General features: G+C 37.8%; 1 protein-coding gene across 2 annotated transcripts in view; it reads left to right on the top strand.

Annotated features, from left to right (window-relative positions):
• The window catches only part of LOC124805206 (putative mediator of RNA polymerase II transcription subunit 26), a 289,089-nt gene that overhangs the window by 257,807 nt on the left and 15,104 nt on the right, over positions 1-16,178 (top strand). For both annotated transcript variants that reach the window (XM_047265702.1, XM_047265703.1), the window contains one exon: positions 5,122-5,204. In XM_047265702.1, coding sequence (XP_047121658.1) covers positions 5,122-5,204 — 83 coding nt within the window. The remainder of the gene's footprint in view (positions 1-5,121; positions 5,205-16,178) is intronic.

The following is a 16,178-nucleotide window of genomic DNA, read 5'->3' as shown; positions in this document are numbered from 1 at the left end:
CAAGAAAACCTAAATCGGGCAAGGTAGAAGAATCTTTTCACCCATTCGTCAAGTGCACAAGTTAGGTGCGTCGACAACATATTCCTGTCATGTGACGCACATGCCGTCACCAGTGTCGTATAGAATACATCAGACGTGTTTTCCCGTGGAGGAATCGGTTGACCTATGACCTTGCGATCAAATGTTTTCGGTTCCCATTGGTGAGGCACGTCATTTCGTCTACTAAACGCACGGTTTTACGGTGCGGTCACAAAAAACAGACACTAAACTTATTACAGTGAACAGAGACGTCAATGAACGAACGGACAGATCATAACTTTGCGAAAATAAAGAAAGTAAAATTTTTAGTCGAGGGAAGACTTGAACCAAGGACCTCTCGTTCTGTAGCTACTCATGCTAACCACGGGACCACAGCGCTCCTTAGCTCACGTTCTCTTTGATGTTGCCTATGTTGCTCATGGACTACTGAGTTTGTATATTTTCCTAACTTTTTTCATAGTTCCACACAACTTCTTCCTGTTTTCTCGATTGATCTGTGTTCAGTTTTTCAAGGCCTATCCACTGTGCCAACTTATAACTAAATCTGAGGGGGGTGCGATGGGGAGGTTCCCTTGTCAGTACAGTATGAAAGAGAAATTAACTAGAGTGCCTGATCGCTTCTTAGCATCAACTTTGACCTATTTTCAGAAAACAAAGAAATAAACACTTAGAATATGTGGCATCTGAAGGGCACACACTTCCAAAGATCATTGCTCATTGTGTGTTCTGGAATCGACCTTTATATTGTGGCATATACATTAAAAAAAAAAGTTCTAAATTGCTCGATAAAATTGACTACTCTTACCATTTCCATGTGGTGGAATATTACTAACGTTACAATCGGCCACTCAGAATCTGCCATGGACAATACCTCGACTCACATCGATACAGAGGGTTAAGTCAGTGTATGAGGAGTGAATTTCACTCCCAGTCAATGAACTTAGTAAAAGTGCATGGCCTCCAACTTGTTTACATTTTCAGTTCCTATGTGACAATTATCTTTTAAAAATGGTTGAAATCAAATCATACGATCTTGAACTGATTGCTTCAGATCTTACCGTATAATATTTAACAGAAAACTCTGTTCTTCCCTAAACACAAGCATGCTAATGTATTCAGGAGATTTCCAGCAAAATGGCCACCTTGACTGAACAATTTTATGTACAGTGATAATGGAAACTCGTGAATGGAAAAATATGTAAAATAAGGAAAGGCACGTGCTCACCCATAGTGGACCCATGCATGGCCTCAGAAGTATGTAACAAAAAACAATATTCACACTAGCTTTCAAGCTCTTTCTCTTTCCGTAGTAAAAGTGCAAGTACGAATATTTACACAAACACAGCCATACCAATAAGCAAACGCACGCACCTGGAGTCATGGCAAAACTATTTTTATATACCATACCATTACAACTATTTCAGATACAGATACGGTAACTGCTGCCATACCTTTTTAATGCAATGCTCATTTCAGTTATAAGATCGTGAGTGCTCTGACATAAGTAACTCCGTTTGGAACATTCAAAAATCACTGAAAGAAATTTGTGGAGGGACATTCAAGTCACCTAAGTGACATCCAATTGATCGCAATCATTTCAGAATAACTGCCTAGCAAAAAAAACATGAGCCCAAAGCCTATGCTTTTCAATTATTTGTGCATAAAGTAAGATAGAGCATGGAGTGCAGGTTTACTTCATTCACATACAGAAAGCAGTGCAGCAATGATGCAACTTTAGGCTTCCTGCTTTCATTGAGTCAAACATAGATGTGAACACTTCTTTCCGCGAGGTGTGGCAAAAGCTATTACCTGTATGGGCACTTTGAAATTGTACCGAAGACTAGTAAACAAATCTCCACTGCTGAGAAAGAAATTTAGGCCTTTTAAAGATCAGAAAGACATGGGCGCAATCTTCGGATTGGAATTCCAAAATTTCTTGCGGGTGGATACACAAGATTTGAAATACTTCTACAGATGGTCTAGGATGAATTTTTAAGTACACTACAGGGTGGGAGGAAAAAAGTACTCCGGAAGGAGGATATTGATTTTGATCCTATGACAGCACGTACCACCTGGGGGGCAGTAGATGTACTGATAATAGTTTCAACATTGTACACCAACAGATAGCGTAGTAACACTCCTACCAGAGCGCCATTAGTGTCTACCCTTTAATAGGGAATGCTCACAACGAGAAGGCTCAGTATGGTGCAACCGTGCCAGAGAGAGAGACACTTGCTTCCTACAGCCATCTGAACGAGTTCGAAAGGGATCAAATTGTGGCCTTCCAGGTTGCTGGATGGTTCCTGTGGAGAATTGCCAAACATGCTGGACATGCTGTCATCAGTTGCGCAACGATACTGGTATCAGTGGTCACAGGAACATTCTCACACCTTTAGATGAGGTTCTGGATTTCCACAAAGCACAGACTCTCACCAGGATCATTGTATTGTAAGGGCAGCAGTGACATATTGGACAGCTACCACAGCACAGATAAGAGGGCTTGTGAGCCCTGACATGTTAACACAAACTTTGCGAACCGATTATTAGGAGTGGGACTAGGGGCACGCACACCTCTAGCCCGTCTTCCACTTGTGCCACAGCAACGATGTGCACAGCTCGACTGGTGCTGTCAGAGGATCACTTAGAAGTTGGAATGGCACGCCGTAGTCTTCACCATTGAAAGCAGATTCTGCCTGCACTGCACGCAGGTGGTTGTCATTTGTGTGTACAATATAGACCTGCTGAACACTGTCTCGAGGGTGGTGATGGTATGTTCCAACTGGATAATATCTGTCCACATACTGCCCATGAAACTCAATGTGCTCTGCGAGACGTGCAGCAACTTACCTGACCAGCAGGATCTCCAGACTTGTCTTCATTGAGCATGTGCGAGGTATGATGGGACCAGAAGTGACATGTGTGACTCGTCACCCAACAACTATTACAGAACTACATGGACAGTTCAAGCAAGTGTGACATATCAAATCGCAGGACAGCATTTGCCACCTGGACAATCAACTGGATGCTAGAGTCAGTGCCTGAATTGCCACCCGTGGAGGCCATACCATGTGTTGAAATGGGTGTTTCAGCATGGGTCGATACCTGGCACCTCCAAGCCACCTTCACTGTTGATCTGTAAATGTAATCATTTCGTGTAGTCCCTATGCACTGTTCCAACAACAAATCTTGAGTTAATTAGAAACCCCAAGTAAGGTGTACTGATTTTTTTCCGGCAGTATGGGACCACAGTTTCATACTGCCAATTTCTGCTTCTCTCAGATTACTAGTCACCATTCACACTCCCAACTCACTGCAAATGCTCTTTGAACAATAGGCAATGAGTTACTTAACTTTGAACTATTGTAATAAATATGACCAGTAACAAAAAGATACTCACCTCATCATCAGGCTGTGATGAGAGATTTACAGTCTGAAATAATGAAATATTTTTGATCAATAGTTTCCCTGCAATCATTTGAGAACAACTGCGTAGCGTAAAAACATGCGAATCCAAAATATGTGGTGTTTTGCTTTTTATGCTTTAAGTAAAACATTTTCCAAAAAAAGTACTTCAGCAACTTTTCTTTATTTACATACAATATGTTCTTTCAGCAGCACAGCAGATGGCTCAGCTTTTAGGTTTCTGCTTTCCCTGAGTGAAATCTACACGTGAATACGAGTATTTCAGTGTCAATGTGAAGAAGACTGCCATAAAGAGTCCATGACAAAGAATTGTGGCAGTGAGCCTCAACAATGCATTATAATGTGTACCAGCTTAACAATAGGACTGCTGCTACACGAGTTTTACATGTAGATTAGCCTGCCTTCAGTACATATTAAATCACTCTTTACATACACACATGATTTGCATACAGCATTTACATTGATTGTAAACTTATTACTTACATCATGATGTGCTCCCATCTTTGCCATGAGGTTTTACTCCACACATAGTTCAGTGTTGCACACTATCTCCCCTAACTGTAACTTGCTTACACCCACTAGTCTATCATTGTCAGTCACTCATATCCATCCACTCGTACTTTCACATTCTCAGCCACTCATTCAACCCAGCTCAACTTTGCTGGTGTGTGCTGCTTACATCGCATAAGTGATATGAAAATAATGATATTTGCTTACTTGACATTTTTCTCTGAGTTTTACTCATGGCTCCAAACAAAATACACTATGCCAGTCAAGTCATCTGGCTGTAGATACTTAATGCTACCCATGCAAAGCTGAGCCTTGTAGCTAGCAGTGTGATAGATGTTAATATACATAGCTATGATACACGGAGTAGGGAAACCTTCCACAGAGGTAGAAGTAATGAGAAGGCTTAAGGCTTCAGATCACAGTCCAAAAACAGTAGGTGCAATTTTTTTTTCAGCAGATTGCCATCTGATATTGAGATAGCTAATTTAAATCCCTTAGTCAACTGAAGCATTTATTAGTTGAGAAATTAAAGGTAGGCTTGAGGTTTCCAGAAAACAGCTCAGTTGTTGCAACATGTCATTGATATGGGTCCCAATATCTTCAGTGCGATTCAAGGGAAAAGCCATTCTGGATATCTGTTGGCAGATTTCAAGTTGATTTGAGAGAGCATGTTTATGATAAATTGCCACATCTGAGGAGACTAAACACCAGAAAACAAGTTCATGGACATGAAAGTTTGGAAAAGAAGGTGAAAGAGAGGCATTTCATTACAGGAGAGTAATGAATGCTGCATATTGCTGTTGGCCAGAATGCTTCCTATCACAGTAAACAGTTATGGCATGTGTCTGTAACCATAGAACACATATTTTTCAATCTTGGTTTGTCTTCACGTGACTTTCACATGTTGTAACGTGTAAAGTAGACATTATGTGGCGAAAAATTCAGTAAAGATGCAGTGCTGGTGTGTAAAAAATACTTTTTTACTGAATTAGAAAATTAGAATTAGGAAAATGACATACTGCATTTGTAATTTTATGTTACACTGATGTAGATGTTACAAAAATGTGTTAAAACACAAGTGACACTTAGAATTATTGTTTATCCATTAATATTGTTGTGTTATTAATAATGCTTTGATTTTAATTGCAGGAGTTGGTCATATTGCATCCGCAAGTCTTGCAGGAGCGACTGTGCCTGCGAACCAGGTTGTGACGATAACAGCCCAGCAGCAGGTAAAGATAGTCATGCGTCACTGTAATTTGTTTGTGCTCTTACACCGCTACATACCTTGATCTGTTTGTTATGTAAATTCTAAAAGTCAGAAATGCCATTGTTGTGGTTTTTATGTTGTGATGTGAGATCAGAAGTCTAGTTATGCTGTACCTTTTATTTTTATTTTGAATGCCAGATGTTAATGTGTCCTACCCACAAAGATTTTTTGTTTTTCACAGTATGGACAATATAGAACTTAAGGCTTCTTGGCCTTTCTTTTCTGTACCCAGACCTCTTCATTCTTTCACTCCTTTTCTTTCTTTCCTCTTTGGAAATGTAGTGTATGGACCTTCTCCTTAGTGGTTTTATGCTGTAGTCTTTGCTAATGAATGCTTCTCTGGTTTGGATGATCTCTAGTGTAATACCCATTTCCTGTGCATCTCTTTTGACCTCTTCTGCCCATTTGGAGGTGGACTTTAGTGATGTTAGATAATTGAAGATATTTTTGTGTGTAGGTTTTTGTCCATACTTATTATGTGTTTGTAAAATGTCAACTATTGTCACTACATTTTTGGTATAGTTGTGATCTCCTCATTTTTCTTATTCTTTCTTTCCTCCTTTTCAAGTTGACCAACTATCCCTTTCTATTTAAAATAAGGCACTCCAAAACATTGAGCCCTTCCAGTTTTATAGTGCCCGATGTTTGGCACGTAGGATAATGGTCATTGGTTGTACCTGCTCTGTGTTAGTTTGTAGGCAAGTTCTACTTTTCTGGCTCTTCTTTGACTATCTTTTTGCCCAGTCCATTGGGTTGAATCCATTCTAAGTATTTGAATTTATCTGTGTTTTTAATCTTCCCATATTTTACCTCCAAGTAATTCTTCTCTATATGTTCTGTCTTTTCATTCAAGACTTTGAGACATGTTTTTCCACTGATTTAATGCAAGATATTCAACATTCTTTGCAGATCGTTCCAGTTTCTGACTAAAAGGCGAACAGCAGGTTTTTTTCGTCTCTTCCCAAGGTATATAACACTTGTTTCTTCTAACTTCAGAGCATCTTCCAAGGTTTTCATTGTTTTCTCCAGGATGATACTGAAAAGCATTGGAGATAATCCATTGCCTTGCCGGATTTGTGCCTTTATTTCAAAAGGCTCAGAGATTTCGCTAAAAAGCTTAGCTTTTGAGATGGTGTCTCTGAGGGTTTGTTTCATGATTCACCCCATTCTTACATCAATTCTGAATTCCTATGAAACCCTAAATAAAGTTTGTCTGTCAATCGAGCTGTATGCTTTTTTGAAATTGACAAAAATAGCTAATGCATTCTGGCTTCTTAGTTTTCTAGTTCTTAGAATGCACTTGAGATTGAATATCTGTTCCACATGTGATCTGCCTTTTCAGCAACCAACTTGATATTCTGATATTCTTCAATGAGGTGATCAGGCTACTCTTCAACGTTTTCACCAGAACTTGGGAGAGACCACCGTAAGCAAATGAAAGCAAGTGAGACCACACACTGCAAGTCTTCTGGTATCTTTTCAGTTTTTCTTCTGTGAGGTGGTGTATTCTATCAACTTGCCCTCCAATCTTCCACACTCCCACACAATTATATCTTCACCTGGTGATTTATTGTCCTTGAGCTCCTTAATTGTTTTCCTGATTTTAGCAAGGCTTGGTGATTTTGGCTCTAAATTATTATGGGCGTGTTTCTGAGCATCCAGTCTTTCCCAAGGCCCTTTGCTGTTCATCAGCACTTCGAAATACTCTGCCAAGAGCTGGTACTTTTTTTCATTGTTAATAACTTTGCTTCCACCCATTTGCCCGAAGCACAGACTTTGTGTTTGTTATAGCTCCTCTATGAACGTTCTGAAAAACTGCATGGTGGTGGTCTTTTTGAACGCTTCTTCCACCATTTTCACTCTACTTTCGTCTTCTCTGTTATAAGTTTGGCGGTTTCTTTCCTTTCTTTCTCCAAGTCTTCTCATTTTTCCTCAGTCTTGTTTGAGTTCCACCTCTTTCAGGATTTTAATCTTATTACATAGTACAAATTTCTCTCTCTCTCTCTCTCTCTCTCTCTCTCTCTCTCTCTCTCTCAGAGCATAGTTTTGCATTGCATTGAGCTACAACTGCTTTGCATTTTCATAGAGGAGACCAAGAGGCATTCATTCTGAAAACTTAGTCATTATTTAATTTTACAAGAAAGAAAATTCTATTTAGAAATTGGTAAATCGAAACTCCTACGTGGCGCATCCCAGGTAGCGGATAGGGAAGTCCTCACCGGTTTACCGGTGGACTTGAGTGAAATAAAATAGCTCTCCCGGACCAAACACACCCTCTGCGGTTAACAACCGCAGTTGTAAATCGGAGCTTGCTCCAACTAAGGTTGACAACCTTCGAAAGTCAAAAATGGAAAGGTCTTTTAGGAAAAAAATTCCACCGTCCTGCTCAAAAAGGCAGGAAAAGGCTACATCGGATTCGGTGGGTAGTCAGCTAGAAGACAGCAACGAATCAGAGTGTTTGCAACCATCAAAATGCACACTAAAACACAAAAAGAAGATTAAACATGAGCAAATAAATTAATAGTAACACACATCATAAACTCACTACTTCAGACCGGAAAACTCAAGGAGCTCACAGATGAACTAAATAAACAAAAAAATTTAATAACAGGGATCCAAGAAATGAGAAACACCACAGTGGACCCATTCGAATTACAAGGATACAGAATTTATAGTGGGAAACCAGGACTGTGGGCAATGAAACAATGTCGCCAGTTTGGAACAGGGTTTTTAGTAAACATAAAAATAATAGATTCAGTAACGGATTTCCAAGCAGTATCACCAAGAATTGCGACTCTAAGCTTTAAAACAATGAATAAAACCTATACAATAATAAATGCTCATGCCCCAACAAATGAAAAAAATTGTTTAACAAAAACAAAGGAAGAGGTAGATAAATTTTGGGACCTTCTAGAACAAACTGTGAACAGAGTAAATAAAAAGAATGTAAAAATCTTATTGGGAGATTTCAATGCTCAGTTGGGAAAAGAAAGGAAATAAAAAGATATAATTGGAAAATGGAGTCCACATAAATTTATGAACAAAAACGGTCAAAGACTTGTAGAACTCTACAGACAACACAACCTTATATCTAAATCAACATACTTTAAGAGGAAGCCAAGTAAACTTAAAACATGGAAACATCCAGACTGGAGGAAGGGGGAGTGGCAGCTAGACCATGTCTGTATGGACAAAAATTTTCATAAGGAGATCCACAATGTTAAAGTACTGAGAGGAGTAGACACAGGCTCAGACCATTATATAGTTAAAATTAAAATCAAATTCACTCCGTTAAAGAAGAGGACCAGAAAAACTAATAAAATAAAAAGGAGGTTTGACCCACATCAGCTAATTAAAAATAATTAATACCAACAAATAACACAAACCATCAAATTAACAGATGATCTAGAACAACTAGTGCCTAATCTTAAAAAAGAAGCAGAGAATCTAGCTCCCTTGAACCCCCGAGGGAAACGTGCATGGTGGACATCAGAATGTGACAAATTCCATGAAGATAGACACCAAGCATGGTTAAAGTTTCAAACACATAAAACTGAAGATAATGCCGTCAACCTAAAAAATGACAGAAAAAAATTCACACAAAATATTAGAAGAAACAAGAGAGGATTCCATAAAGATATTATAAACTCTATAGAAGGTAATTATCATAAAACCAACTCCAGGAACTACTATAAAGTCTTTGGGAAACAACTACAACAATGTGAGGCCCCTACACTAATACTAAAAGATGAAGATGGAAGAATGACACACAGTAACAAGGAAAATGCAGAAATCATGGCAAAAGCATTTAACAAACTTCTGAATTGGGAGGAACCCAAAGAACCCTTACAAATCAACATAAATACCCCAATAAAAACCAAACCTAACAAACTAGACCCTCCAACTTTCCAAGAAGTAGAAAAAATTCTTAAAGAACAAAAAAATTATAAGGCATGTGGAGAAGATCAGGTTTTTGTTGAAATGTGGAAATATGCAATTGACACAGTCAAGACCTCCTTACACATGGCTCTAACAAAAATTTGGGTAACAGAACGATTCCCCGAACATTGGACCACAGCTATCATCCACCCACTACACACAAAGGGAGATAAGAGCAACCCAGACAACTACAGAGGAATCTCTCTCATAGATTGCACATACAAAATTATATCCAAGATCCTATATGAAAGAAGCAAGGAGCAATTGGAACAGGAGTTAGGGGAGTATCGGGGAGGCTTCAGACCATGGAGAAGCTGTGCAGAGCAGATAATTAGTTTAAAATTGATTATGGCATACTACAAGAAACGGAACAAATCTCTGGCAATAACATTTGTAGATTTTAAGAAGGCATATGACTGTCTCCACAGACCTTCAGTATTAAAAATTTATAGAAATCTAGGACTCCATCCAAAACTAATTAAAATAATACAACTCACTCTAACCAACACCAAATCAAAAGTGAAGTTTAGAGGAGAAATTTCAGAACGATTCCTCATAAAAACAGGCTTAAGACAAGGTGACTGCCTATCACCATTACTGTTCAACTGTGCACTAGAATACATAATGAGAGAATGGTACAAGGACAATCCAAAGATGATAAGAATTGGAAGTGCAAAAGATGATATTAGCTTAAACTGCTTGGGATTCGCTGATGATCTTGCTCTCCTAGCCAACACCATTCAAGAAGCCAGGCAACAAGTGAAATCACTACAAGAAATATCAGAGAAAGTAGGCCTTAGAATATCATTTGAAAAAACGGAGATTATGCTAACTGATCCATCACTTGCAAACAAAATTACAATAGCAGAACAGGAAATCAAAATTGTTGATAAATTTAAATATTTAGGCGAAATAATAACATACAATCTAAATGAGAAGCCATCATGGCAGAATAGAATAAAAAAACTGAACTACGCAAATTACATTACCAAAACTACATACAACAAAAAAAGCCTATCTACAGATGCAAAATTAAAACACTATAAAACAGTTACACAAACAGAAATGATGTTTGCAGCTGAAACTATCTTCAAAACACCTAATACAGCAGAAATTGACAGAATACTAAAAATAGAAAGAAGAATAATTAGGACATGTATAAATAAACAGTATAAAATAAATGGACATTGGAGAATAGCATCAAATAAAACAGTATATTAGAAACCAGAACCAGTAGTGAACACGATCAGGAAGAAACGCATCTCATTCTTTGGACATCTGATGAGAACTCCAGAAAACAGAATTAGTAAAAAAAATAATACAAAAATTTTGGAATAGCAAGAGCGACATTAAATGGATCACAGAAATTAAGGAAGATATAAAAGAACTCCAAATTACAGTAGATTACCTAAAAAACAAGACAGAGAAAACCAGACTACAAATGAAAATTAATAAAAGGCGTACAGGAAGAGTGGTCTCAGATGAAGAAAGAAAGAAAATATCTGAAAGAATGAAGAAATATTGGGCAGACAGAAGAGCAAAACACCTTTCATATAAGAATAGACTCTAATAATTATATTACCTAAATATCATATTAAGGTATTGTTGAGCCAAATTGTATCCCTGTGTAACAACTTGTTTATAACTTTGTATTTTTTACTAGAGTGGTCCAGTGAAGGCCATCAAATAAATAATAATAAAAACAACACACAGGTGGGCAGATTTAAAATCCCAATGCACTTTGTAATATTATGGAGACCAAGAGTCATTTAGGTACTGTCCTCTTTGTATATTGTAAAGTGTTAAACTAAAGGCAGAACTTCCTCATATGGGACCAACACAAATAATTATATTAATGCCACACAGACCTTTATAAATTGTATCCATATAGAGTAATATCAGTTGTATGCATTGTAACATCATAATCCAGGAGACTGGCGAAGTGTGTTACTCTTTCTTCAGATGTGGAAAAGGATACAATTTTAGACATGCAGAAATCTTGACCATTAGTCATATATATAAATACATTGAAGGGTTCATTTATGAGAGGCTGATGAAACAATTGAATAGCAGTCAAGAGCTACATGGAATCAAAATGAACCGATGTATTGCAGATGCGGTGTTTCCTATAGCAGTATTGTTGGAGAAGTAGTGTACAATAATGGAATCCTAATAATGACTCTGTGAACATAAAAAGAATCTGTGACTGATGTCTAGAATTTTTTTTTTTTAAATCTACTTACAGTTTTACGCCAAAAATTCCGCCCTATTTTTGGCTATGAAAATATCCAGCAGTCAACAAAGGAAAATTAGAGGAACCAAGTCGTGTAGTTGCAAATTTTTGTTCATGGGTAATGCAGAGTGTAATGATTAACTTACTAAATGTCTTGACCAGTGGGTTGCGAGAGTAGGGGTGGTCGTGGATTTAATGTTATTGTGTGTGTGTGTGTGGGGGGGGGGGGGGGGGGGGGAGGGTTTTTTTATTTTATTTTTAAGAAAACCCTGACGAAATCAAAAGCCGCATCTTCGAATAAAAATTTTTCCCAGTGTAAAATTAAACAGCATTGCATTTTCTACAAGTGCTGCTCACCTTTCATTTTACAGGCGGACTACACCTTCCCCCCATTTCCTGTTCAGTTATCTCATGTATGTAGACAAAATAACTTCACAGAACTTGTGTTTAGGTAGTGCAGCTACTTTCAATTAAGTGAGTATTTATCTACAATTGTTAAACGAGCTACAAAGAAACTCAACAGCTGAAGCTGTCAACACACTGTCACACTGAAGAGCTGACTCCTAGTTTAACATGTTGCCAATATATATTCAGCAATATTGACTTCATTGTCTCTATCAATGGCTGGAATATTTTGTGCAGCTCAAAAGCATCACGCTAGTCTCAGCTCACCCAACATCTGAAGAGCTCCAGAGGCTTAAATTGGCTGCCTCTGTAACAAAGAACATCACCTAGGTGTTGTGGAACATCCGATATTTCAATACAATTCAAGCAGTGTATTACAGCAGATTACTGTTGTAGATTTAAACATTATCAGTCCTATTCCGTCAGACTTATTGATACCCACCTTGCAAGATATACTGTGGTTGTGTGATGAGTTGCTCCACTCAGTGCAGCCCATTCTCAAAGTGCCTGCAGTTCCTGAATGGAACAGATTTATATAGTGTGCCAGTAACACAATTAATGGTGAGAGAAGTGCAGTAACTTTCCAGTCATTCATTGATATACACCCAAGTGACTACAACATGGTTACATGGCTTTATAATACACTGTCAATGACAGCAAGCAGCAAGATGCCACATTTATCAATCCATCCCCTTTTCTACCAACTATACATAAGTCACTGATAATGCCCCACTTGCAGATTAAGCACTTCTCAGCCAGGGCTTATAGAAACATATTTTACATGGAAGCTCACTTAAAACTACAACCAAGTACTCACTTAATAAACTGATAAATTCCACTATACAAACACGAGCTCAGTGAAGTTAATTTGCCTATTTGCATAAGAGAACTGGACAGGAAATGCTTTGGAGATATAGTCTGCCTCTAAACTGGCAATTAAGCAGCACTCATGGTGGAGGAAGTTACCTTTCATGGGGGAATGGTACAGCTGCCATACATGATAACTAAGAATCACTTTTTTGTGTAGTAATGTGTAACACTGTACAGAGATTGGGAAATTGCCTGCTCATTCTTTATTTTGTGTACCTGTGAAGGACGGACAGCATGACCTACTTTCCCCTCATGCTTCTAACCTTCACCTCCGCCTTTCCGCCCTGTTACACTATTGCTCCATCAGTACGCAATTCATCCCTTAATACAGCTCTACTGCATGTAAATTTGGCACACACTTTTAATATTGGCTCTAACCCACGTGATCTATCAATAAACATGAATTTTATACCATTAAAACACCTAGTACCAGGTGTAGAAGCATGAAACTGGAACTTCCCTCTAGATGGTGCTAGCTGTCAGTGTAGGGCCTGTGAGACCGCATCTGCAGTGCCATCTGCTTCCTGTAACAGCTGACGACGAATGTCAACACACAGTAACCCAAGTTCCATACATCAGTATCCATTTCAAACCCGTAAACAGGCCGAGTTTTGTGCCTACGAACTACAATTGGTTTTCTACTATTATCTGAAGAAAACTGCTGCAGAGTCACAGTGAATGCTTGTCGAAGCTTTCGGTGGACATGATCTTGGGAAAACACAGTGTTTTGAGTGATTCAAAAAATTCAAAAGTGGTGATTTTGACATGAGAAACGACGAGTGCAGAAAACCACCAAAAAAAGTTGGAAGACAGTGAACTGCAGGCCTTATTGGATGAAGATGATACTCAGACTCAATATGAACACGTGGAACAATTGAATGTGATTCAGAAAGCCGTTCCTCTTCGGTTGAAAGCTATGGAAAATGTGTAGAAAGTGGGAAAATGGGTTCTGCGTGAATTGAATGAAAGACAGCAAGCAAATCGAAAGACCACATGTGAAATGGTACTCACCAGATACAAAAGAAAGTAGTTTCTCCATCGAAAAGTGACAGGCGATGAAAAATGGATATTTTTTGAGAATTCTAAGTGTTGCAAATCATGGGTGAATCTAGGCAAACCTTCGAAATCCTCTACAAGACCAAATCGCTTAGGAAAGAAGACAATTCTCTGTGTTTGGTGGGATCAGAAGGGTGTCATCTATTACGAGCTACTAAAATCTGGTGAAACTGTTAACACTGATCACTACCAAAAGCAAATGATTGATTTAAATCGAGCATAATGTATAAAATGACCGGAATATGAAAAAAGGCAACAAAAAGTCATATTGCTCCATGATAATGCCCCATCACACACAGCAAAATGGGTGAGGGAAATGATCGAGGCGTTCATTTGAGAAATACTAGGGCATGTGGCTTATTCTCCAGATTTGGCTCCCTCTGATTATCATCCATTTGCGTCACTGGGACACGCTCTCACTGAACAACACTTCAATTCATATGAAAATGTGTGAAAATTGCTTGTTGACTGGTTCGCTTCAAAAGAACTGTTTTTTGGCATTCCATTCATAGCCTGCTGGAGAGGTAGGAGGAATGTATAAATAGCAATGGAGATTATTTTGAATAAAATATTGTTTAATAGTTATTGCAATCAAATTCCAGTTCCATACTTCTACACCTGGTAATGTGAGATATTGCATCTCCTGCAACGTCGAAACTGTTAGTCCTGATGAGAAAAAACATGAATAGGATATAAAAAATTAATAGGATATTTTTGGTAGGAAATATAATATAGTTTAATTTTGTACTGGGAAATGTCTTCTCTAGATGCTGCAGTTTTTGAGATATTTGAGAAAATCCTAAAAAGTGTAGGACGCATTTAATTATTCTCCAGTGTAAATATTCTGTATGCAAACTAAGAGAAGTGCTAGGCTTGATCAAATGGTTTATATCACTGATCTTTTTAGCCTTTATCGTTTATTTTCATCATAAAACCATTTTATTAGAATTCCCATTAGTAATATATTACGGTACATGTCGTGTTGCTAATGTGCAGTGTGTTTTAGGTAGTCTTCTGTTTCCAGTAAGATTAGTTTTGTCTGATATATGTTTTCTTTGCTTTTTGGTTCATATGATTGGGGATTCTTCTTTTTGCCATTATTGATATTTATTCATTTCATTCATTCATTGTACTCCATAGTTGCCCATGAAGGAGAGTCTTCATGAATGTGGAATGAGTCAAGATATACATCAACAAAAATAAGGAAATCGTAGAATGTTAATCTGTGTGTTTTATTAACAAATGAACTATCTCTATACTGCTTAATGTTACTCATGCTTATGTCAGCTAAGTTTGATCCTATAAATTAGAAAGAAAAGTTGTTAATTTGAGTATGCTGGCACATACTATATTATAATAAGTAGTTGCTGTTTGTCTGGTATTGGCACACGTCATGTGTTTAATATTTACTAAATTATAGTGATATTTTTCAAAGAAAATAGTTGCCTACCTCTGTATATTGTTTTGGGGTGATGTGGGGTATCCTAGAACTCTGGTTCTAGAGATTTAACAAGTTATCACCAACAGTCAAGGACTTAATAGCGTAGAGAGAAGTAATGTTAGCATAGGTCATAGATGTTGCATTCCACACAGAGACTTTCTGAAGAACATATCTTGCGTAACCCCAATGTGTCCGAGTGGTTAAGTTAGGAACTGCCAGTAAGCCATCTGCTGCAGTGGTAGTGTTGATGATCAACTATGTAGTACCATGGTTTAAGGGTTTTGGGTGTTTTTCCTTTTCCATTTCATACTTACTTCCACCATTTATGGAAAATGCTTAAACTACATTGCAAATCTTGAAGCACATGATTAATTAGAGTTGTTTACAACTTTCTGTAGCTATGTGGCTATATGACCCGCACTATATTCCAGTGCCAGGTGTCAAGATTATGAACAGTAATATATAAATAAACATGTATATATTGAATCCAATTTACATTACATTACTACTTGTCATATGGCTTATATATTGTAATGTGTTCACAATATAACTCAGTAAATAGGGCAGTGAGCATTTCTTCTTATATAGAAATCCGTCTGGTGGAGAGGAGAAAAAAAAAGTGAGTAATGATTAGAAATGACTGTAGTGCCAGTTTCCCTCCAGTTAAGTATTATCACTTGCTACTCTTTGCAGCCATAAGTGAAGTTGTCATACGGATAATTTTTTTACACGTATCACTTATAACAAAATGTAATTTATACGTGAGTATTTTGCATGTGGTAGTTTTGCCACTGTGTGAAGCCCCCTCATCAACAACCAGAATTACCTAATGTGGTTAAAAGTCTCCAGATTCCCAGTGCTGTTACATTTCAAAGGTGGCAGCTGACTTAGTAAAAAATAACAACACTTGAAACCTTCTTTTGCTACTAATACAGCTTTAGATTTTGACTTAATTCTGATAACACTGAAGACAGAATTTGCTTACATCCTTC

The sequence above is a fragment of the Schistocerca piceifrons genome, chromosome 7 (assembly GCF_021461385.2).
Source record: "Schistocerca piceifrons isolate TAMUIC-IGC-003096 chromosome 7, iqSchPice1.1, whole genome shotgun sequence".
NCBI lineage: Eukaryota > Metazoa > Arthropoda > Insecta > Orthoptera > Acrididae > Schistocerca > Schistocerca piceifrons.
The sequence above is the reverse complement of the archived record's forward strand: the minus strand, read 5'-3'. Positions and strand labels throughout refer to the sequence as shown.